At 40.3% G+C, this 26,641-nt stretch overlaps 1 protein-coding gene across 1 annotated transcript in view; it reads left to right on the forward strand.

The window, feature by feature from the left end:
- Positions 1-26,641, forward strand: part of edil3a (EGF like and discoidin domains 3a) — a 127,674-nt gene that overhangs the window by 13,415 nt on the left and 87,618 nt on the right. The window contains exon 2 of the mRNA XM_071899737.1: positions 15,675-15,704. Within this exon, the coding sequence (XP_071755838.1) occupies positions 15,675-15,704 (30 nt within the window). The remainder of the gene's footprint in view (positions 1-15,674; positions 15,705-26,641) is intronic.

Raw genomic sequence — 26,641 nt, forward strand, 5'->3', positions numbered from 1 at the left:
ATGTGGAAATATATGAATATTCATCTCATGATTAAGACAGGAGTCACACATCATATGATAGTATGGTAGCCGTAATGAGTTAGATACACTAATTAGCTCTTGGTATAATTGTTTGCTGATCTGCTGAGCGGGCTGTTCGAAGCAAGCAGTGTTAGCTGCCCATTAGCTTTTTATCGCTGACCTCAATTGGGAGTTTAGAAATTGTAGTAGGGCTAAGCCTAAGTGTAGGTATAGGGTAGTGGAGGCGACTTTAGCTGTGTTTGGTGTCCAGGACGGTGGTTCTGCAACACCAGAAATAACTGTTGAGCCTTCCGGAGCTGTTGTGGGCCTAACCCAACGAAACATCTGTGACGGGATGTACGTGCCCATTTGATAACACCAGTGACATACCTGCACCCACACACTCAACCATGTAACATTTAGATTAAGTGGCTGGTGAATGGTGCTGCCTGTCTGATGGTTCTGCAGATTTATGACGGCATAGCCTGATGTCCTCTAGTCAACATTAGAGGGCTAGTAGATCATTCTTTTGACGTCTGAATTGGGCTTCTATGTGAATGCTCATATTGGATTAGCCTATGGCACAAAGGATTGTAACATCATATCCTGTAATACTAAAGCAGCTTCAAGTTCATTTAGACTCATTCATTATAAATGAGTCTGTGAAAAGATCACACAAAGTTTTCAACATTTGTTAAATAGTTTTGTAATACAGCTCACAATCTACGAATTCAAACACATAAAATGTCACCTTAGTTTTAAAACCCATGCACATTTTGATTCCATAATGACGTCATGGTCTCTAACGTACATGGGTAACAGTTTCGCCTCGGGAAAAGCTAGAGTCTTTGCTCCCAGGTTGCTGTAAAAGCCTGTGAACCGTCCAGGGCCTGAGCTGAGTGCATTATTGCTGCCCCTGGCCCATGATGAGGAGAAGTATTGATCTTATCCTCTGACGAAAGCCCTCTGTGCACCTCTGCAGGGCTTAGAGTTGGCTGAGAAGAAGACCAGGCAGGACGCACAGTAATGAGGGTGATAGAGGGCAGAATGGGGGACCAGCTTATTCTTAACAAGGAGGGAGACCTTTACACTAACAGGAAAGAAGCTAGCTGTGCAAAATTTCTGTTGTTCTGTTCTTACTTTCTTTGAACTTGGTTTAGGCCCACACCACACAGAATGTAGCCATGATGGTCGTGTCTGGAATTTAGGACTCCAGTGGGGATTTATCTTACCACAAACTGTTTGAAAAGCAATTTTGGTTCAATCTCAGTATTAAGTCAGGGAAGCGGCGGAGGTGGTCTTAAACAATTGGAAGCACTTCTCAGAAAAAGTGGTCTGTGCTTACCCAGACCTAGAAGGGTGGAATACTTCTGGCTGGGAAGAAAGACCCCCAGCCCTTTGACGCTATGAAAGGAGACGGAGCTTTCTGTGGCAGCCAAAGTTGTTTTTTAACATGAACCCCGAAGAGAGGGATTTGTGTGTGCACGCCTTTGAAACTGAGGTGATGATTAAGTTGGGAGAAGCCACCTACCTCACAGTGGCCAAAGCTCAACCGCACCATGGTGATTATGGGTGTTGGTTCTGTGCCATGACTGCAGTAGTTTTTGGTCATGCTTGCCCAGAGCTTACATCACATTGTGCGGTCGGGGCAGTGATGAAGTTGAAACAGAACTTTGTTTCGTCTCCAACAACAGATGAATAAGATTGACTTTTCAAAAAGGAGTCATATCGCATAAGCTTTCGCCACGTGCCATGTCAGTCTGCATTAGATTTTCCCTTGTTTGAAATTAGGAAATCACTGCTTGGATCTCCCTAAACACTTTGGCCCATTCTGCCTCAGTCCCAGTAGCTATAGAAATGTATTTAACTCAATGAGGGGGAAAGTTTAAAGGACTGCCCTGAGCAATTTACTGACTTCACAGGAGCACCAAGGTCTCCTCTCATCTTCAAAACGTCCCAGCAGTAGTGGAGTATGGAAGACCTAGATCCCTTCTCTCTGGACTAGGTCCTCCCAAAAGCTTTCACAGACTTACCGGCCAGCATGCTCGCTCTTATCAATACCCGTTTCAACTCCTGTTTGATGTGCTGATTTTCGCATCTCTCTTTCTTTCTCTCTCTTTCTATCCCTCTCTGGCACCTTTTATTTCCAGTCCACATTCTTGTGTGTTTGATTTATTCTCTTTTGTGCATTGTTTTCAGAGGGCTGTGTTTCTTTGTGAACAGAGCCTGTTTTGGCTTGCTATGACCACACTGCCTGTCTTTCTAGTTTTCCACGTATGTTTAGAGTTTCAGCCCTCTCTAAACATCTTCTCTCTCTTCTCGCTTTCCCTTCCCCGAGGCCAAAGCAAGCTCATTCCCTCTAGCTATTACATCCAATTAGGAGGAGTGAGAGTTTCACCCCTCCTCCCTTTCTACACTAACAATGTGGAATACAGTAGAATGATTCAGGGTTTTCTCTTCTGTTCTTTGATGTGAACAAATTATGCCTCAAATACTCACTTGGCAAGGACACAAAGATCCAGTTTATTCTTTCATGTTTTGATTCTTTGTCATTTGGTGAACAACAAGATACACAATGTAAGAATAGATCATTTGGAATGGAATTGTTGCCTTCTTATTGGCTTTTTCCAGCAATTCTCTTTCAACTGTCTTTGTGCTACTAAAATATAGTGCTTGTCTTTAGATGCGTTTTTCCTCGCATACCATTTGCAGTGTATATTCTGCTGGCTCTTAAACAAAGTCTCTCTGTAGCAGCAAACTAATTACAGATGAATGTCTTACTAAAATTTGCTGTTGTGTGTCTTGTGCTTTGTTCTGCTTCCTTGTGTTTGTCTTACGTCATTCTGTTCTATGATTCATTGTTGATCAGTTAGATCTAGTTAGGCTCATCCTCTGTAAAGTCCTTTGAGAAATGCTTGTGATTCAGGGCTTATAAACTTATATACGTAGGTAGGGGTGGACAATATGGGAAAAATATCACATCACAATATTAAAAAAATTTAAAATTTGAGTTTAATAAACTGAAGTAAAAGATTAAACAAAAACCACCAGGATTGATTAAAATACGTTTTCCGGCGTATTTTGATTAATTTTCAGCAAGTAAACAAACACTGCAGAGCTTCCACTTACAAATGAAATGAGTAGTAAGACTCAAATTGTTCTCTGAAGTACGAATAGACCTGAAATTGCTCGGCATGGCAAACATTGCACTTACGTCTTTAATCAGCTATTTTCTTGCAGCATTCCAAGTACAGTTGTGGACTAGCAGTTTGAGAAGATTTGGGGACATTTCATTATATGAGTCAGTCACTATGAGCAATCTACTGAAGCCTTCATTTTCATCTGTTTATATATGAATCATCCGTTGGTACGTACATTACAGCACCCAGTACCTGAGTGCTTCTCTCAAATGACTTGAGTAGTAGTGTTTGATGCATGCTACCTTCAAGTGGTACTTGTAAGCTTTTACCTCTGAGTTTGGAAGTGCATTTGTTTGGAAATAAGCACAATTTCTGAAATATACAAGCTAAGATGAATTTAAATAATAATGGAAGTGAATGAAATCATATAATACTTATGCATTATGATATTTCAATACACAAACCATGAAACACAAAGTAGTAGCGGCCTATTTTCAAAGCCAAAAATATGATATACTGTAAATTGTTGAATCTGCATTTGTAAATCAAATTATATGTGACATGGTTTGCATTTTGTGAATTTTTGAGACTTTAATTTTGCTTGTCTTGGTGAACTGATTCACAATAGGATGACTCCTGCCTTGCGTCAAAGTGGGCTGTCTATGATCAGAGGAAATCTTTGCGGTGGTTCAATGTCCATGTCCAAGTGACAACAGCATCAAAGTGATTGGCTGATCCATCGCAAAGATTTCCCTAACTTGGGGGAAAAGTTGGGTGAATGCAGCTAATGTAGAGGGTATGGTGAAAGTTATGAATGGAAATAAGCATGGATTGGAGGCCACAATAATATATCACGATGGCTGCAATCTCCCTGTGAGGGCAAATTGTGATAAAATTGTAACCGGTCACAGAGTAAGATCGTCACATTTCCCACCCCTTTCCTAGGGGTATAAGATTTTCCAGTGGCTTGGCTCTGGATATTATCAGCTGTGCAGAGAGTATTCATGCATAGAGCAGATGTCAGTCAGCTTCCAGCAGTACACATTTTCTCTCAAATTTCACTCAAACCTGAATATTACTCTTATAGTGGTTATTTGTAGACATAGCAGACAGATCCATGAGAATGACCAGGTGCAACGCTTTTAATGCAGTGTCAAAATAAAAAGTCTTTTTAATGGAGAGAGCGTTGTGCCTGGTTGTTCTCACCCTCATCTGTAAGGTAGCGCCTCTTCTCTAAGTTGTTTGAGCTCAAACTTTTTTCTTAAACGTAGCAGAGAGCTATAAATCCCTGCACAAACAAGTCAGCTTCCTCCATTTGTCAGGCCAAAGAGGCCTTTCAGCTGAATATTGAGTAGGGCTACATATGGGGGAGAGTATTTCAGATGACCTTCTAAATATATATTTTTTTTCCCATGCAAAATCCCTGGCCTTACGGAAGCCCTGAGGAGATGTGGTGGAAAAAAAATGCATGGCTTCACAATACTACTTTGTTCTCCCCATATTTTTTTTCTTTGCCACCATGTCCCCTCAAACCCTCCATACTGGCCTACGATCTTAAGTTACAGGTTCCAGAGAGAATCATTTCATAAGAACTGAGCAAATCTTACATTAGCATCTCCTTTTTTTTTCCACAAACCCATTTTTTTTAGCACTTAAAAATAAAATACGTAGAAAAGGCTATATCACAATTCATGTTACAATCAGTATTGATAAAAGAAAAAAGAATGAATGATATATTTATTAATATTGTTCAGCACGAGCAACAGCTAAGTAAGATCTAAATCCTCTAAAACAGGTGGTAGCGGTGTGTTTGCATGGGTGGATCCAAAGCCCATGACGGGCCCACACTGTGCCACAGATTATGAAGCAGGGACATGTGTGACTAACAATGTGGTATCAGCAATGTGTTTACAGGTGGCGTGGTGTTCTGTGTTTGTATTCTCAGAGGAACAGTTCAACCTGAAATAAAAATGCTAAACGTTGTTCTCTACATACCCCCATGTCAGTCAAAACTTTGAAATTGAAGTGTGCATGACCACCAAAGACACTTTGAGTTAGCCTTTGGAGTTCTCACAAACAATTGAAGTAAACAAGTTCCTGTAATCCAAGTGTTTTGTAGCCAAACTATTGCATATTGCATTGTGAGTTCGGAAAGCCTGTATTTAACCCATTCATTCCTGTATTTACCTCACTGACACTTCCTTGTTTTTTTGGGGGGTGCTAACACTCTAGGAGCTAACTCACTGTGTGTTTTGTGGTCATACACACTTCAATGGATTTTGACTGACCTGGGGGTGAGGAGATAATGACAGCATTATCATTTTGGAACTGTTCCTTTAAGATGGAACCCATCTGTTGTACGGATGCTTTGCTCCTTGGCTTGCACTGCTGTACTTTGCTGTCCTTTCCTCCTTCCCTTTCTTCTTCTCTCCCTCCTTCCCTCTCTCCCTCTGTTTTTTCCTCCTCATTGGCATTCTTGTGGTTTTAGTCCCGACTTTCATTATTCATCCGAATACACAGATCAAACTAATATTCCATGTTCCTGAATGTTTCCCTACCTCGTGGAACATCAGTCACTCCTTCCACTCTCTCTGTACACATCCACATTCCAGCTGTATGTTTTATGTTTTATTTACACATGCTGCTTTAAAAGCCACAAAAAGTGAAACGAGAGAAGCTGGGGGTTTTGACCTGACCACATGTTCATCATAATGCAAGTGCTGTGACTTTTAGAGGAGACAAGAGCAGCAGCTGAATGGCATTTGCATATTGTAACAGCTTTTTACAGGAACTTTTTTTGCAGTAGAGGCAATATGGGTCTGCACTCTGTTTATGTGGATTTCATTTTTTTTTTTTTTTCAGTAAAATGCATGAGGGAACACAATACATTCAATGCAGGAAGTCATTTTACAATTCAGCTTAACGGCACATGACATTTAGCAACTGCTTTGTCCCCCCGACTCTCAAGGGATGAGCTGTGCTATCTGACAGACTCCAAGTCCCACGTATGAATTAAGTGTCAGCTTTAAGACCTTCATATGGCATCCATGTACCAGAGTGGTTTGGGTTGTAAGAGAATTTTTCCAATGCATCGGGACATGGAGCAAGAAACAAGATGCAAAAACCCGCTGGAGTAACAACATCTCCTTATTGAAAAGCAACACTTTCCGCACTTAACTCTACACAGCACACGCATATCAGCCATGTTGCCAAGGCATCTGGTAGTTGCTCACTGAATAGAGAATCAGACATTATTTGTTTGGGAATTATTTTTGGAAGAATAGAACTGATTAATTTTTAAATGAATAGGTTCTCTATCGCGCTGGAAGGCATGCAAAGTGCTTGAGTTGTATATTTGTTGCCAAAGGAATCTAGCATCTTGTACACAATCTTACTTAATGGATATCAGGGAATGGATCTTACTGATAATTGTCGATTCATCATGAGTGTCTACCCCTGCATCCTTGAGGTAAGCTCCAGTAGAGCATGTACAATCAATACTGAACATGGCACTATGGAGGACCTATATTATTTGCTGACACTCAGTTGGTTTTGCACACTGACACTTGAGAGCAGACTTTAAAAACATATTGATTGAGAGTCTAAAACATAGTAAAACTCAGACATTGGACAAGTCTGCGCTATGTATTGACCAAGTTACAAAAACACCTCCCTCCAGACAGTCCGAGCCAATGTGTTTTTCTTTATGTTATGCTTGGAATGGCAATTTGCTGCTCTATTTGACTGAACACTCTCCCAAAGAAACATACACTCAGTGCACTCTATGATAATATAGATTCTTTTATTTGATCCAGCCACACTTTTTAAAAGAAAATGAACCCAAGATCATTGCTTTGTTTTTAGAACTATTCATACTTTCAAATGTGTTATTATTCAATTAAAAGAGGTTGAAATGGCATGTAATGCATTCCCAATGGAAGCCAGATGAGTGGCAAGGAAAGAAATCCGTAATATCATTCTGGAGTGCGGTATATTTTTTTTCCCTTCCTAAACCACATGTTAACAAAGCAGCCATTCGTTAGTGGAGGACTTTACCCCACACTTCTGCTCTGCTGACAAGAGGAAAATAGGGATGGATGGATTTTTTACTTACAGAGATATTGTAGACCATTCTAGCTGAAATAAAGGAGTTTGCTACTGCACTTCCTTGCCATTAGTTGAAAGAACATCAACACTGCCTCCCTAATTATCTCATCTCTGAAATGTGTGTGTTTTTCACTGTCTTAGAAGTCAAAAGCTGTTGGTATTATGTGAGTCATTTCACAGATATCCACCCACACAATGGCAAGCTGATTTAATGTTAATAAGTACGGTTATGGAACAAAAACTATAAGAGTGATGTTATGTGGGAGATAGATGGCCGGGGGGACTAGGGAGTGTGTGTGTGTGTATGTGTGTGTGTGGGAGTGGGGGTCTGGTACAAGAAAAGGTGATATCTCATGTGGTAATGTAGCATATGTAGAAGAAATACCATATGTGGCACAATGTGGCAAACCAAAACTTTATTTGCATTTTTTGGGCCCTTTGTTCATTTTTTTTAGCACTGGTAATTCAGCTTTTGTCAGAAAAAGAAAATTGTGAAGATATAAATTCTGAGATAGTTGCCAGTTGGGTCGTGTTCTATAAAAATGTAAAAATAAATAAATAAAAATGTCTCATCCTTGTTCACCAATGCGGTCGGCTATTCCAAATATTCTAACCATGTAATTATCTGTGAGTGACATGAAATCACAGCGAGCGTAAGTGCTGATTTGGTGCCTCATATATTACTGGTAGCGTTAACCTAGTATTACCATTTCAACCACATAGTTTTTATAATTTTTATTCTGTCATCTGAGGATGCATGACAGGTTTATTATTGTAGTTGTTAACACTGCTGGATTAGAAGACAGTTTGATGGCTAACTGCTCAACATCTCTAGATAGAAAAACTGATGGAACATTGTAAACAGCAACTTCATTCTGTGGTGCAACTGCAAATTTGCAAAATGTGTTTCTATGAAAGATCATTGTAAGCAATTCTGTCTTTTTCAAACTACCCAGTTTAAAATAAAGATCTTGCTCATATCTCCCACTCACTGCAAAATCCAGGAGAGAAATGCTAAACTCCAACAAAACCCAAAGTTTTATTGCTTGAGATTCATAACAAGGGACACTTGACAGACACAAACAGGATTTGTCAGCCCCAGAGAGTGGTGTCTGGGCTGCCAGCATTAGCGCTGACAGCACACTGTCACTCTTGATGCCACACTGCTAAATGGAGATAAGATCCATTACCCAGATTGTTTCTGACTTTGTCATGGGCCATCGGCCCAGTGGCCATGAAGGTAAGAGTGATATGCTTTACACAGTCGTCACGTCAGATCCAGCTCAGTGTCAACACTGGCCAGCCATCATTGTTGTAGTTTCCATTTCCAAGATGTGCTAAGTTGTTACATCACACGTTACTCATGTTAAGCAAGCTAATCACTGATATTTGGCACTGGTAATTTTTTCAAGGTCTGGGCTTACTAGCAACCCACAGCAATGGAAAGTATCTTTACTCCACAGCATTTCAATTAATTAAAAATATATTAGTCTAATGCAATGAACACCTACAATTAGTAGTCGCAATTTGCTAGTCGTTAATTATTTTATGGATGTTTTGCGTGCAAAAGCTTCTTCTTTATCATAAAGCCTTAAAGTGTTAGAAAAAATACAAACTATAAGGAAAACAGGACAATAGTTCTAAATAACAGCCCATGTAATGCTGTCCTACTCAAAACAATCACAAACTACTACGACTTGTCATAGCCTCATCAAACATTCTCACCTACTATCGGTCATTACAATTATAAAAAATATTACATAAAATATTTATAATGAAGATTTGCCAATGCAACAGCTCAAGCACACTTTATTATCACACACCTACACACATTTTATTAAATGTATTGGTGATGATAATATCAAAATGATTTGTTGTTTTCTATGCCCAGACTATCAATCTCACTCAGCAGTCATAATGTAATCGAAGACGGTAAACAGATGTCACAGCGAGTGGTGTCGCTAAAATATTACAAGTGTTGTCTGTATCTACGAAAACCCCCCAAAAAACACTCACTCACGTGTTATATTATTTGCCAAGACGCTCACAGCTGGCAAGATTGTAAGTACCGCTAAGCTAGTTTTCGCTTGTGTACTTCAAATTTGAGTTGGCCACATGAAAGAGAAAGAACTGAAAGCAGCCATAACTGGACCACAGACCAGATGAAACACTTGTTGTTAAAATCCTGCACATGCTGCAAAATCTCTCACGGAATTCTAAATAGATGACTTTTAGTAGAAGTAATATTCTTTACTTCTGCTTTGGTTTTACCAATTTATATAATATTGTCCACCAATGTGGTTGGGTGGGGAGGGGGTGCAATATACTGATGTTAGCAATTAGGTCCATCGTTTTCTCAGCTTAAGTGATTAATTTGGGGCCTTAAATTTCTCTCTCTGTCTCTCTCTCTCTGTCTCTCTCTGTCTCTCCCTCTCTCTCTCTCTCTCTCTCTCTCTCTCACCTCAGATTCACTGTCTTGGTCTCTGTCATGAAACTGAGATCACAAGGTTTATTTATTTATCGGAGATGATCCGAATGCATTTCGCACTCCGCTTCAGTTCAAGTGAATCCTACTCCTCCTGGCACCTCATTTATCACATTAGCATCTGTAAATCAAGGTTGATATTATTCTCAGGAAACTTACCTCATGCACAGTGGATATTATAAATCAGACAACACTAAACCCAGTCCTGCCTCTCACTGCCTCTCCTCATTGTACATGCATGCATTAAAATGCCACAGGCTTTAGTAGTACAGTATGTGACATATTATCTCATCATATTGGTTCCAAGGTTGGGAGTCAATTAAGAATTTAATATAAAGTAAGATAAAGAGGATAAGATAAATTGGAATTTGATTTTCCTACAGGACGTTAGTTCGAAAGGACGTTGGAGTTTGAGGCTATTATACATCGGAATCCTTTAATTTCATTCATTTCCATTTATTTCCAGTTCCATTTGAAATTATTGATTTAAATTCTGGATTTAAACCTGCATATTAAAGTGCTTTGTGAACTCACAATAAGACAGATTTTTACTGCACCTAATTTCTTGTGTGTACTTTATTGTTGTTGTTTTTGTGTGCAGCAGGTTGGCATCGACAATGACACAGTGGAACAAGGTGTTTTTATTTTTTTCTTGGTCCGTAGGTGCAGATCATGTTGCCAAACCAACAGTGTCTCATTCAAAACTCCATTGAATGGCAAATAGAAGGAGAGATTACATGAACACATTCCCCACAACCCCAATCCAAACTTGTCATCTGTTATGTGTGTATCTGTGAGCACCTGTGTGTATGTACTGTATGTATGTGTGTGTGTGTGTGTGTGTGTGTGTGTGGGGGGGGGGTTATACTTGTACGTGCTGTGCATAGCTCCGTCTATCTCCCCTGAACACCTTGAGGTCATATCAGCCCGGTGCTGAACAGACTGGCTGGTTCCCATTTAGATTATGGATGGCTATTACTTCCTCCTGGCTGTCAGTCAGATTAAACCAATATGTCCCAGGATGGAAGCTTATCATGCTACAGAGAAGACCTTCTCCTGGAAAAGAGGAGGGGCTATTTGAATAAGTCATCTCAAGAACCTTCCGTGTTTCACTAATTTATTAGCTATAGGTCTCTTGATGTAGCCCTGTGTCGAGTATTTGTAGTACAAAATGGGAGAATGGGTTAGGTAATGACAGTGTTGCAATGGGTTCGGACTCCAATGGGACATCACATCTATTTACATCTATTTAATATTTACTTTTATATTTGTCTGTCTGTCTGTATCTATCTATCTATCTATCTATCTATCTATCTATCTTTAATACTCTTGTCATAATGTGATTATCACTACAGTACACAGAATGACATACTCACCCAGCTACATTACCATGCATTACAGGAGTCAACTGCTGAAATTAGACTTAGCAAAACAGAAGTAAAACAAAAACAAATCTCCACTGGTGCATATTAGTCGTTCCATACATAGGCATGTTACACATCCACAGGCCTACAAAACCTCTAATTTGCAGCTTTCAAGGTGGCAACTCCAGCATGTTTACAGATCAAGTTGATGAAAAGGGTCGAGATTTCATTTTCACTACTTCTTCATGATGAACTCGACAAACACTGAACTCGATCACACCACTTACCGAGACATGAGCCAAGCACACTAGAGAGGTAAAAATTATTGTCTCGAGATTTAGATCAGTTAATGGTCCCACCCCTGTTGGAGATAGGCGGCTTTGGGACTGATGACAAGTGTTGTGGGGAGGGAAATGAAAAGATCTGCCAGATTTGCAAGATTTTATGAATAGAATGATTTAAATGCTAAGAAAGAAATACAACATGCACAAACACAGGCATGTAAGTGCTGCCAAGATCTGGTTGAAATTAAGCCTGTGTCTTCCATCGTTTTCATATCTATCTTTTAAAAATTTCCTCTCTAATGTTGACTGTATAGATACAGGTGCAGTATTTAAATAGGTTTGCTCTCTACTTGATATTCTCATCTTGATATTAGACAGTTGTTCTGGCATATAGCTGTGTAATACAATATTAACTCTTAAATATATTCATATGGCCTTGGAAAAGAACAGTACATGCAGTATTGGCACTGGTAAAATAAGCTTAGAGCTTAGTCATGCTTTTTATTAATCTCTTGGATAAATCTAAACAGTTCATATTAAAGACAGCACATCAGGATTTAATTTTATTCACAAAGACTCAGTTATGTGCTACTCTACAACTTTTCAGAACTCTCACATGTAGATTTACTGGATATTTGTAGACTGGAACAACCAAAGGGAATAATATGCAACAGCATTTCGCTTCTGAAGTGGTTTTCTGTGTCAAGTCAACAGTCAAGACTTGTTTTAAAGACATTTTGGTAATTTCTTAGCTATAATTAAATTGCATTGATAAACTGTCACATTAAGTTGTTAAAGAATCCTTCTGTATTCATCACCATGTTTTCACATCTGTCATAAGTGGGTAATAATAGACAGCAGATGAGTTTCATTTGAAGACACTTTCATGTCAAAACTTATTTGTCTTAGAACCAGCTGTGTCGTCAACTGTAGTCTCCAGGAAGCAACATCTGCTCTTGCTTACTGGCACTGCTGTGTTTGCCATCATAGAGTATGCTGGCTCTGTCTGTCAAATAGGGGCATCTCTGGTGTGCAGCAGTTATATATGTTGATAGTCCTAGAGCTTGTATACAGGAGTTCAATTTGTCATTTTCCTTTGAAACAATCAAAAATGACTTCTTCAGTTTACTTGGCCTAACACAATGCTATGGTAACAGCAAAAGAGGAAAGTTTCAAGACTTCCATTTCAATTTAACCTAAATGACTTTCTACACACAAGGTGTTTGAGATCTTTGAGGGCAAGCATGAGAACATTCCCCTCCACTGGTTGTGGTTAAATTTGTGGGTTGAACATTTCAATTCTAAATGACAATATGTTGTTTGAAAGAGTGATGTTATTGATTACGAAAACCATGTGTCACAGCCACTGAAATTGAGCAATAATTCAAGGCAATGCCTTTGCTCATGTTGATTTGCAGCTTCCAGCGTTAAGCAAACACATAGCCATAGGCCTTTATCAATAGCACAGAAAAACTGGGACTGCTGGCTTTGCTTCTGCAATATCTGTCCAGAACATTTCCCCGGTGCATAGTGGACCTCAGTCTGAAACAGGGACCACACAGTGGGAGGACTGCAACATCCCCGAAATCTGCACAAAGAAACAACGGCCTTGTAACTCATGCAATTTATTATGGATGTTCAAAATAGAGGTCATGGCTTGTTAACCAAGTTTTATAGTGAAAGTCCAAGTAAGCATAAGGTGTTATGACACGGGCCACACCCACATGTGATTGGCCAGACTAAGAGATACACATTTTTGGCATTTGCACCATCCTCCATGGGTCAATATCAAAATGCCGTTACAGACTTTGTTCCTTACCTGTTGTCAACCTTTTTACCAAGCTTCATGCTGATTGGATAAACTGTTCTTTTATACATTCTTTAGTTAATCATGGCCATATTGTTATTCCAATTGGGTTAGGATTAGTCACTATCTTTCTATGTTTGGTGAAAAAATGAAATGAAGCCTTAGAGAACTACCTTTTTCCAAAATGGGTTGAAAATTCGTTATGGTACAATTGACATGTAGTTCATTCATGGTCATCTGTATACTAGCTTCAGGCCAGTTGGGCCAAATTTTGCATTCTTGTTAGAGTTAAACGTGTGAAGACATGCTGATGGACACACACGAAAAGTGCATACATACTCAGTAGAAGTGATGAAACCTCGCGGATGAGTGGCGAAACATCTTCAGCTCTTCTTTTTTAAGTCCAGTGGTTTTTGTTTCTTTTTTCTTGGCCATCTTATTACCCGGATGAATGAAATGAATCTACACAGACATAATGCATACACACATGATTCGACAAACACAACGCATCTCCACAGACAAGGAATGCGATCGCATGGCCTTTACGATCACTGGGAGGAACATGTGATTTAGGAGATGAAGTTTGTCAGTCCAGTGCATCATGGGACTCACCCTCAGTCTTTGCCTTTATGCGCTCTTGCGATTGTACAAAAAACCTGCCTTTTATCTCTGTCTCCTCACCCCCTCACATAGTGTGTGTTTATGTGTGGGTGAGTGTAGCTGTTAGCACTTGGAGGCATGTGTGTTGGTTTGTGTGTATCTCTATCGGTGCATATATGTTTGCGTTAGCATATATGTGTTTATGGGCTTCCATGTGTATGTCTTGACCCCTATGGTGAGAGAGAGGAGAGGAAGGAAAACCACACCAAGCGAGGCGTGGAATGTGCTTGGTCTTGGGATTACAGTGGCCTCTTCGCTGCATGGGGAAATACAGATGAGAGGTTGGGAGAGTACTTGGCTTTGGCTCCCTGTGACTTCAATTTAAGCTTACCCTCTCTTTTGCAGCAAAGTTAAAGGCTGTGGTTCACAGTTTAATTCTTTGTATCTGTTAGAATGGTGTCTGAGTAAATCTTTTTTATTTTTTTAAATTTTTTAACTAAGCAAAAGATTCATGACCGTAGTTGGAACCATATGTTCCACGAGTGTCCTATGTTTGTCAAAACAGTTAGTTCAGTTCTCCTTGCTGGAAGTTTAGTGACCGACCCCAAGATAATAGCTTACCACATTCATTTAGCTTTGGCAATATAAAAGTTATTCAAACACTCCATTTTGTGTCTGTGAAGTGAATTTATTTTTAGCTCCAAAAACACCTCAGGGAATGCTGGCTGACACAGCCACTGATGTTTGGTTTGAGAGAGGAAAATAAAACTATTCTCTGCATGTTTTTCTGTGTTATGATTGGAAATGAACAGACTTGATTAGTTTTCTAAGAATTGGATACACTTGCAGCTGCATGGCACGCTGGCATCCATAACTGTCTCCCTCCCTTCCTCTTGATCTATGTGCCCTTAACCCTCTCCACATGCTAATAATATTCCTAATTAGTATTCAGTGCTTTAGATGAAAACATGCACATGACATTGAATCCTACTTTAATTAAACCAGCTTATACTCAGTAGTTGGCAGTGTCATTAGCCATTAAACGTCTTTAATCTGGTGTTTACAACACTAAAGCCCGATACATTCATGTACGCTTTGTTCTTCTTATATACAGATTGCGTACATAATTTGTGATACAAAGTAATGAGAAGAACATTTCCTCTAAAATATCTCAAAATATTGCAGATTTTTCTTCAGAGATATTAGGGGCAGTAAGATGAGGCATTTTTGCAATATTGGATTTTCGGTTGGTCATGGTTGGCAACACATTTCTGACCACCTGACAGTAATGTTTTATCTTGTTTGTCATCCCATGCATCCCGCACCCTCGGTCCTCCGTCCCTGTATCTCTGCCCAGCACCCCGGCAGTGTTTTGGAAGAGTTTTACTGTAGCAAGTGATGAGGGAGATAGAGGGCTTCGGTAATGATGGTAGACAGCCCAGACCTCAGCCTTGCCATTCAGCCATGGCATTAGACTGGGGATTAGGAGCCAGAGGATGCAGCAAGCATGTATGTATGCCTCAGAGGGTAATCCTACACTGGTCCAGAATGATGAACACATATTAGTCAAAGGCCACTGACCAGGACTTAGTGGAAGGCTGTGGTTGGGGGATGGTGTCTGATACAGTGCTAGATTATGTTTCATGGTGTCAGTGTGTAGTATTTCTGTTGGTAGGATCTTGTACTGTACCTCCTGGTGTCTCCTGGTTTGCACCTGCTCCCTCCCAAGTGTTACCATAGTGCATAATACAATATATAGGCTAATATTGTTGGATCAGCAATATGACGTGCACCTGTGGCATTGAATATTATGGCATACTTGTGATGAAACTAATGCATTTTTCTCACCCTCCCTCCTCCCTTATTCCCTTTTCTCTGTCTCAACAGCAGCAGATGGTGAGGAACCAACTTCAGCAGGTGGGAAATTTTTATGCTTGGTAACGTGCACTTCCCTTCATTTGTGTGTGTGTGTATGTGTGTGTGTGTCAGAGAGAGAGAGTGAAAGAGAGAGAGAGAGAGAGCATTTTTCCCAATATTGAAATAATATAATCTTTTTTTCTGACCTCTCTGCATCACACACACACACACACACGCACACACACACGCACACACACACACACACACACACACACACACACACACACACACACAGCTCTTAATTTCTAAAGCTCATCCAAGCCTCTTCCCTAATTGTATGATTCATCAGAAATATCTCATCCAGGAAAGAGTTGTGCGATTGTTTCAAGATCCTCAGAATCCAATTCAGCGTTTAATGTTTCGTTTTGAAAGCTTTCCCTTGTGAGTGAGATTTTCCAAATACCTGAGCAGGCAGCAGCATTTGTCTGTACGCTGCCGAAGAATTAAAAATAAGAATTCAGTCATGGCACAGTATAGGCTGAGAGTGAATCTCATATAGAAGTAATTATTGACAAATAGGGGAACAGAATCTAGGTTGACGGGTAGGTGGGATTCTTGTTTTGCAGAGGCTTTAATATATTCTTCCATTATTATTGCTAAGTGCCTTTTCTAAAAATCATTCCTGGTGTACTAGTATCAACTTTATAATCCATTAACTCAAAAGAAGCATAAATCAACTGCATTTTTAACATCTCAAAACTTTACCATTATCTCAACTTAAATCATTCAGCAGTGCAATGCATCACATCTTCATGAGAAGGAACGCGATTGGTTAATGTTACGACTTGGTACAGGGGAGTGAATCCCATTAGCATCAGTCTGAACATAATCCGGTCCCTAAGGAGGAGTGTGAGTGTGTTTTCTGCTCTTAGTGTCTTAGTGTAATACACAATACAGTAAAGATCTGTGAATTACTATATATGAAATGTCTTTTAAAGATCCACAGCCAGAGAAGCCATATTTGGTGTGCAGAGGTATTACTTCTCATTAATGAAAGAACTAATGTAACAAGAGTTTTATTACAAAAGTGAAGATCACAGAGGACAACAGTAAACAAGAACCTGATTAATCTTAATCAGAGATGAAATTAAAATGTCACTTCACATCCTGGAAGTGCTGCAACTGAATACAAACTTCCCAGTTGCAAGTGTAGTATTACTGTGGAGTTGTCTTGGTCTATTATGCTTTCATTAATGTTAATCTCTGCTGGTTTATTTAAGATCAAATAGGTTGAACAATAATGTTTTATTTATTTTTATCAAATAATATATCTCAGAAATGAAAGCCATGTTGTTGAGATACTAAGCTTAGTGTAATCTAATGACTTGTCAACAAATACAAAATACAAATACACGCACACATGCACTACATATACAGTTGCTATGATGGAACACAAGGCAGGTATGGGGGGACATTTGTGAGCGTCTTGTAGAGTTTGCAAATTTGTACTACATATAACAGTAATTTTGAAACGGTTTTGTCAATTAAATTGAAACTGAATATTGAAAAACTGAATTTCAAACAAGTAAATACAAATAAAAAATTCAGATTCAAATGCCAACAATCAATTTCTCTGATCACATTCAAATTCAGAACACAATTCAACTTCAGTTGTCTGGTGGCACAAATCTCACCCCATAGACAGGCCATTCATTCTCTTGGCAGCACAAGGATAGGGGATGGTAGATGCTATTGCCTGGTTAGTTCACTGATCTTGGCAAATTCATATATACCATCCCTACTCTCGTCATACTTTTAAAATAAATTATTTTAATGTACAGACTTCATTTATTTGCCATAAATGATTGAAAACACTGTGTATGCCTTTTTGCAGCTTGCAATAATAGTTATGAAAAACCCTATTACCAAATCCTATTACCTTAAGCTTATTTGAAGCCCCCCACATTTCAAATAATAGAGGGAATGAGGCACACAGCATAAGAAAAGATTATCTTGATTTTTGAAAACGATCTGAATTAGGTGTGACTAGTGAGCACTGACCTGGAACTGGACTTGGAGTGAATATAGGACAGAATGATGCAGGAGCCCAAATTACTCATGACAGGCATGAAAAATTTAACATATCGGCTGCTATTTCACACTCTTCATATCCATAATCTACATACCCATGTCCTTTGTCTGTATGCATAGAAACAGAAACTACTCTTACAGCATGTCTGTATTTATTTGGATCTTGTTCTATGTGTGTATGTGTCTTGTCTATATTGATCTGAGTCTATGTTGTAGTCTGTGGACGTCGCCCCCCACCCACACAGCACCCATGCCTCAAGCTTCCATTTGTATTCAAAGTTTGGGGTTGAGGGGGGGAAAAAACTGCTTAGGGTGCTAAACATGCCAGAATATTGGATTTCATTTTGTCCTCTGCCCCAGTGGAGTAATAAAATAAAGAAATTGGCTGTATTTTATCTACCTATGGTATGGTGTGATTCTTTCTGTAGAGAAAAGTCCATTTCCTTTGAAAGAAATGGAAAATTCCTGACCACAATAAGGAATTAAACACAAAGGAGGAGGGCGATGTACCTTCATATTGATGCTGCATAAAAACCCATGGAGAAATTGTAATGGCTCAGCCGAATGTGACACCGAATAACAACATTAAATATGGCGCACACAGACTTCAAGTGCCTCACCTGTCCTTCATGATTCTGAACATGGTGCAATTTGTAGCTTTACTACAAAATATGTTAAAAATTACAGTATTGCCCCTTAGCTAAGTGTAATTAATGATTACATTTGACATGGAATTTTAATATGTGTTAAAGGAAAATTTTTGCCTAATGGGGTCTGATTAGCCACCAAAAACTTGTGTAGTGCATTAAATTTGTATCCCTTTTTTTTTTCTGTTTGTAAACGGGAAATGAAGTTGCAGTTTTAATGGACACTGTACTTCCACCATGTAACAAAACACTGAAGCACTCAAATACTCAAATATCCGCATTAAGCAGAAATTCTCCTCCTCAGCATCAATTCTGAGACCTCCGTCCACTCAGGCTGTCACATGCTAAAAGCTCTCCAGTGGCTTTCAGCAGCGGCTGTGCACCGATAGACATGCTCATGATGTGCATATGGGCACCTCTTAAGTAGCCAATTCATTTCTCTATATTGAATATCTGAGACATCACATTTATGTCAGGAAGGACAGAGGGAGAGAGAGAGAGAGACACAGAGCGAGAGAGAGAGAGAGAGAGCGCTTGCTGTAACAGTTTTGCTTTTGTCTACTTATTCATGTATGAGAGTGGAGAAAGTCTTGCAATTTCCTCTAATGCCTTCTTTCCATTTCACTGTATAGAAAGGTTCCTCATAATCAGCTTGATTTGCATTTTGATTTGTTTTTGTAGTTCACTATTCTACTATTCTACACTATAGTACACAGTTATTCAAGTCTGAACATATTTGTTTCATGCACATTATTAAATGGGATGTACTTTTAGTATATAAAATTGTGAGATGCATATGAGTCACAGCAATTAATCTCTACCATTTTGCCCTGCCTGCAGACAAGCCAATTTGTGAAATGAACAGAGCAAACATCAAACGTTTGGCCTAACATCAGTCCTTTAGATCCACAGCGTACTGGGTATTGATAAATTAAGGTTAAGTGGATATAGATAGCTGACTGTCTGGGAGCAAAACACTGGCCAGCAGTCCTCCATTCACCCTGTGGGGGAAAAACGTTGGAGCCAGTCTTTGCCTGATTATCTCAAATCTCATTAGGTTAGGAGTTAATGGCTTTTAACATATATACGGTTTGGCGTCTCTCACAAACTTTGGGAACAGGAAATGCCTTCTTTAGAGGAGACCTTTGGATGACAGGGACACTGCTCTGACATTTCCCTGGCATTTAGTCTCTGACAAGACATACCTCCGATCCCGTCTGTCTCAGGATCTTCCCAGAGTGATGCTGATCTTTAGTGTGACCTCACCATTTGGATATTTATTTGACATATTCAAGTCTCAAACCATTATGTTTCTGCATGACTCTTAATACTTTTCAACTCTTAAGTGCATTTGTCTGACATTGTCAAATGCTGATGTGCTGGCTCCATTTTGTAATGGCCGAGTGGCAAGGGCGCATGAGAAAAGAAGGGTAAAGCTGAGGACTCACTAAAAGCATCAACGTACGACGGATCAGGAGAGCAACTGATGTAATATCGGTGGTTCAGTGCCAACTTTCATCAGAGGATAGGTGAAGGATGGGTGACCACGAGTCTGTGAACCAGTGAAACCATCATATAAAAAGAAGCTGGGTTAAAATAGATTTGACACAATTTGGCCATGTCAGATTTCTCTGTGATCTGGCTGTGTGCACACGCAGAGCCGACGCTCTTAAACATAAACTGAACATCCTTGAGTGAGTGTAGGTAATGGCCGTGGCTGAGCATGTAAGGGAATGTGACGTTTTTTCAAGCAATAACTCTTTACAAAAGGGTATTAATGTGGTTTGATAGGCTGGATTGGCATCATTGTTCACATAATGCTGTATAAAATGCTGAAATAGGAACTGGGATTTACAGCTGACAGTTTTATCTGCAGGAGTGTTTTCTGTTGACAATCATTTCAGTGGGCTAGTTTAGATATCTGCTGAATCCACACTCACAGTTTCTCAGCAAAGGCTGCGACTGGAGGAGGGTTGCTCAATGCAGCCTGCAAGATCAAGGCATGTGTTGGGGGTGGGGTGTGGTCAATATGAGGGCCAGATATGCAGGAAAGCACTGAAGTCTCCTAGTACTGTAAATGGTCAGTTCACCCCCACGTCTTGACCCACTTAACTGGGATCAACACAAATCTATATCAAGGCACAGGCAGCCAGTCAGTAATGCCAAGGGGGCTGAGAAGCAAAGCACTGACCTCGTCGTGACCCTGCTCGACTGTGTAAAGGTTATTAAGATTAACTGAATACCAGTTCAGTAGCGAGACTTATCTTTTAATTTCCCTGCGTGTTACAGTCAATAAAATAGCTGCCATATTGTGCACATATAGAGGAACGAGTCGCTGTAATAGAGAAACAGAGTGGAGAAGCTGCTCAGTATTTAACAATATCCCTCTTCTGAAGTCAAGTCTCAATACCTGAGGCTTCTCAGCTTTAATAGTGCAAAAAAATCACTGTAGATATAGTTTATACGAAACTTTGAATTATAAGATGCAGTGTGTACAGTACATTATCCCTCTCCCTGATGAATTTCACGTCGGAACTATTCATAGTATCGCTCCTACATTTGAAATGAGGTGATTTTTGTGAAAGCTGCCACCTAAGATTTAGGAGCACACATGTACCCTTAACCCTGGAAATGTCAGGCCGCGGTGATTGATCTGCAAGGAAACAAAGGATGCTTTTCTGTGTTTAACCATTGGTCAGGTTTTCGCAGCTGATTGATTGGGCTCTCCTCGCAGCCAGAGAGGAAATCACAGCGCTCGTGCCGGACGTGGCGCGGGCTCACATCAATCACAGCCCAGGGGTTAGCTTGTACAACAGAACAGCGGCTGACACTCGCACAAGAAAGCTGCCAACGTTTCCCGCAGACACGCAGCTCGCAGACACACGCATGAAAACGTACACTTTCACCGACGGGAGTATCGAGTGAGATCATCAGGGTTTGGTCTCAGAGGACACGATGCTCCCTTCCCTCTCTCCCTCTGTGTCTGTGTCTCTGTCCCTTTTTTATTTCATTTACTCCAAAAAACAAACACTATTGCCAGAGCAGTTTACAGAATCCAATGTTTATATATTTAACACTAACGGTTATATATTATTACACTGATTTGCAGATAGTTGCATAATATTTTGCACTGAAACTCTGTAAATATAGTAAAAATAGTTATTATCATCAATATTCATAACAATCTACAGCAATGCCAAATTCAAAAATATGTATTTATGGAAATCATTCAAAGGCCTGTTATTGAAACAACTGATTTGTTTGTGCTTGCATGTTTGTGTGCTTGTGTGTGTGTGTGTGTGTGTGTGTGTGTGTGTGTGTGAGAGAGAGAGAGAGAGAGAGAGAGAGAGAGAGAGAGAGAGAGAGAGAGAGAGAGAGAGAGAGAGTATGTGTGTGTGTGTACACGCGCACACATAACACCCTTCTCATGGAACTCAGCATGGCCTTGGCCAAGGGGGTATGTTTACTAGTTGACAGCAGTCTTGGATGTGTGTGTGTGTGTGTAAGTCTTTTTGTGTATGTGTATGTATTTATTGGTCACTCTGTGACAAAGAAGCTGTTATTGCCCGCAGCATAAAGTTAATTGCTAATCAATTAGACTTGCTATGTTGCAGTGTGCAGAGCTTGCTGTGTAAAGGGCTTGAGGTCGTCGCTGGCTGTGGACAGAACAGCACATTGACTGCTCTCCCTATGGCATTGTTGTGTTTTGTAATTTGTACATACTTTCTTTCATTTCTGAATGGATGTCGACTTGCCCAGGGATTTTATGTGGGAGTACCAAATAAACAGTGTTGAACAATACAAAAGTGCTACTGTGACTGTGCCATCTGATAATGGAGGGCAAAGCTTCGCCTCTTGGCTCACAAACACTGTCAGCGTCCCTTAGGTTGTGGCAATAATCAACACACTGGGCGGAAAAAATATGTAGTGTTTAACCCACCTACAAGTATTCTTGGCTTAGAATTGTCATCCGCGTCTGTAAATTGTGGTATCAGTAAATCAACCCTTTTGAAATATTGCTCTCAAATATTTTGGAGCTTTTCATATCTCGACAGAAAGCAAATCTGTCTCAAACTCACCCGTTGTACAGGACACGCTCTCTCTCTCTCTCTCTCACTCTGATTCTCTCTCTCCCTCCACCTCCGCCTCCTCCCCTCCCTCCCCTCCCTCTCTCTGCTTTATGCGCTCTCCATTAGGGAGGCTGTCAGTAAGGCGCGGTGCGACTATAGATCGTCACGTCAAAACAGCCCTGAAACCTGTCACCCTCTCCCTCAGAGAGCAAGGCCTCTGTGAAAGCTATTATACGTTCCTCTGTTCAACTGATTAGCCACCAGTCTCATTATTACTGATACAGGTCCAGGCTCTGAAATGGCATGACTTCGATAGGATTACCTCGTTTGTAATTCATATCCAGAGGCCCACTGCTGCTGACTACAAAACAGTAATAAGATTGCTTGTAGTGTTTATTTATTTATTTGTTTATTTGTTTATTTATTCTTTACTGACTTCATTTTGAAGACTATGCATTTCTGTGCTAGTGCTGATCTTTAAGGGCTGAGCAGATGATGTAGTATACAAGTCGAAACTTGACATTGTCAGTTGTGCTGCTTGTGGATTTTAATTTGTCAGTGTGACTTAAGAGGGCATGATAGCTTCACCCTTGAGACTTCTTGTTGCTTATCACTTAAAATGAAATAAGAGACCTGTCAACGCACAGTTTACCTGTCACTGGTAAGCTATGACTGGAATAGATAGAATAGAAATACGTGTCAAATATTTGAATGAAGGCTTGTGGACTTCATATTGGATATTTGTCAAAGGTGCTTCTACCAACGGACTTCACTTGAAAGGGTTGTTGGAGTTAAAATAATGTTGTTTTAAGGTTCCTAATGTAAATGTTGACCGTATCGCTGCTCTTCCCAGGTAGATCGACCTTTACCGAATATAGAAACCACAAGCCTACGATTTCTCCTCTGTCTTTTATAGTATATCCTTCAATTCAGCTGTGTTTGCATTAATATCCTACCCATGAGAGATCACTGAAGTTTTTCCATCCAATCTCCATCTGTGAAGTTTTGACAGCCTCCATGCAGTTGTACAACTCAATGTTTAAAAGATGAGGCAGCTATTGGCAGGCCCTGAGTTATGAATCCAATAACCCTGCGTCAAGGCCTTGTCATTTACATTTGGCCCCTCACTGCAGGTTAGCCTGAGAGCTTTTAGATGGCAGTGTTATGGCACCATGTTGTGGTGGGCACTGCCAGTGAAGAAATATATTGCTGTGTCGTAAGCAGTTGGTTGTAATAACTTTGATTCAAAGCCTTGGTTATCATCATTGCTCCCAAAGAGATAACATTATGAGGAGAATGAATTGGGAAAAAAAACAAAACACAAGAGCCCAGAGAGAAAGTGCTCCAACTGAGTTATTAATCATCACCAGCCATGACAGTGCCGGCTCTCAGTATTTTGTAAGATTTTTTTTTTTTTTTGTATTGAGATTTTGGTCTTTCTTTTGTTTGTTCTGTTTAGATCCCTTAGGCTTGAATTCACTAGAGGCTGCAAAGCTTATGAGTGTGCCCAAACATTGAGGAGAAAACAATGGCAATGATGAATGGGACATTTCATGCACAGCAAGAATGTATGTGCTTGGTGGCTTTGGATATGAAATTCCATTGCAAATTAGGGTTTGGCATTTGTAGGGTTTTTCCGTACTCAGCTGTACTAGCCTTACTAAGGCTATGGCACAGTGTGAGCACTCTTTGGTTTTCAGCTGGAATCCTAAGCTGTTGTAGTCATTTTGGTAGAGAAGAGCAACATGCAGAAACCTTTGAAAGTGGGCCATTACCCAATGTGATTGGTTGCCTTACGATCTCTGTGTGGGAAACTTGCCCTCAGACTGTGTATAAATCGAAATCGTCAAAGTGTAAGAGTAGCAATAACAGGCTAAAGCAGTGAATATATACTTTGTTTCTCAATACTATTAGGGGAAAGTTTACAATGTTTTGCCAACTAAACAAATATCTATTAGTGTTGAAGTTATGCGCTAGCTGCAGAGCATTGGGAGAACATGGACAGCCTGTCCTTTTTACCTTACATCTATCCAGGGAAACATTTTGCTGAGCATGCATGGTTTTTCAGCTTTACTCTACATCATATGCATTCATTAATTCACACACATTCACACCTGGTAGCTGCCCAGTAGTAGCCACACCGTCTTCCCAAGAACACCTTGACAGTCTGTGGAGTCAGAGCATCACCCAACCCAAGCTTACAGGGTTTTCTTTTTCCAAAACTTAAGTTAATTCTGTTCATTCAATTTTATAGAACTAGGCAGTGTGTATAGATCCATTACTTCTATGATTATTATTATTTTGTTTTTTGTGTCCCAATTCTGCTACAGCGCCCATACTTCCTGCCTAGGGGCACCAACCTGTTGCTCCATTCAATCCTGCTATTTCAAGGCAACAGCTCTCCCCAGCACCCAGGACTTGTTGCAGTACTGGTCACTACCTTACTTCCGTTATTAACAGAATAAGTAGCTGCAACAATGGCAAAAGGTCAGCCGCTAATTAACCAGCTAGCCGGTGCTTCACAGAGAGTGGAGAGGGACATTTCTATGAAATCATTCAAGCAAACACTGTGTGAAAGATGAGCACTTTGCACTGTGGAATACAAATACTGTTCACTACTGATAATTGGCCCTGGACATTAAGGCACGCAAAGACCAAAACTGAGCAATTTAGATTGTTTTAATGATGAATTGTGCATTATTATGTTCACATGCATGTTTGTAAATCATTTTTAAGAAAAAGCTTGTTTGTATTGTAACAAATAGCCTACTAATTGCCTGTATTGTGTTTTGGCAATAGTAATGTAATTATTTTTATATCTCAAGTTATTCCTAAAATCTAGTTAAGTCTATCTAGAGCATAGGCGTAATTGGCGGGGGGGACGCGTCAAAGTAGGCAAAATTGTCGCCCCCAATAAAATTGACGGTTCACATGCAGCGTATTTTGCGCCCGCAAATCCATTATTTTAAATGTGGGCACGCTGCAGACGCGTTGAAAAGCGAGAGCGGTGCAGTCGCGGTGTTGCGAGGCGTCTTTTTTTCAGGTGCGACCATGGCGTCCTGAGATAAATATATCTCTACTTTTTGGAACGCGGCAAGCGCACCGCATGTCACATAGCCTGAAAGCCTGAAATAAGCCTTGAATCGCTCACCATCCAAACGAAGTATCCTGGCGCTCAGCGAAATTCATACGCCACGTCATCATTCATTCAGTTTGTTTGTGATACGGGACATTCACTTTCGAAACCACATATCATCAATCACCAAGCATACCAATCACATCCCAACCTCATCCCAAACTGGACTCTGCCTTGCGTTTGATACCTCTAGCATTTTGACTAGTCATAATGTAATAAAAGATATCTTAAATTAACATTTTGACTAGTCATAATGTAATTAGAGATATCTTAAATTTGCATTTTGACTAGTCATAATGTAATAAAAGATATCTTAAATTAGCATTTCGACAGGTCATAATGTAATTAGAGATATCTTGCCAAAATGACTAGCCAAAATGCTACTTTAAAAGATATCTGTAATCAGAACTACTGGAACTACCACTACTAGGCCTGTACTGCTGCAGCAGCTGTAGCAGCAGCAGCAGCAGCAGTGTTGTTGCTTGCCACTACTGACTACGACCACCTGGCTTAACGGTACTGCTGCAGCAGCAGGAGCAGCAGCAGCAGCACCCACCACATTCCCTGGAGCCCCTGGTAAAGCTCTTACTTACAACCCTATAAGATAAGATAAGATAGCACTTGATTAATCCCCTTGGGGAAATTCAGGGAAGGGAATTGAACCCCTGTCTCCTGCATGACAGGCAGGGATACTAGCCACTATACTAACGAGGAGCACAAACTGTTTGGACTGGCTGGCAGGCTTCAGCGGGAGGCGAACCACGCCTCAACCGCGACCACCAGATCATTGTTTGGACTGGCTGGCCTCAGCGGGAGGCGAACCACATCTCTTCATACCAACCACCACCTCTTCAACGAACCTCGATCGCTAACCGCCGGACCACACCTTTGGAGCGGCTGGCAGTTTGGCTTCAGAGGGCACGAACCGCACCTCTTTGTACCAACCACCAGCTCTTCAACGAACCGCATTGCCATCTGGTCCAAACTATCAAAATTAACTAGAAAAAAAAACCAAAACTTCAGCCGGCACAAACCGGTTTTGACAGGATTGCG

This window comes from Centroberyx gerrardi, chromosome 8 (genome assembly GCF_048128805.1).
Source record: "Centroberyx gerrardi isolate f3 chromosome 8, fCenGer3.hap1.cur.20231027, whole genome shotgun sequence".
NCBI lineage: Eukaryota > Metazoa > Chordata > Actinopteri > Beryciformes > Berycidae > Centroberyx > Centroberyx gerrardi.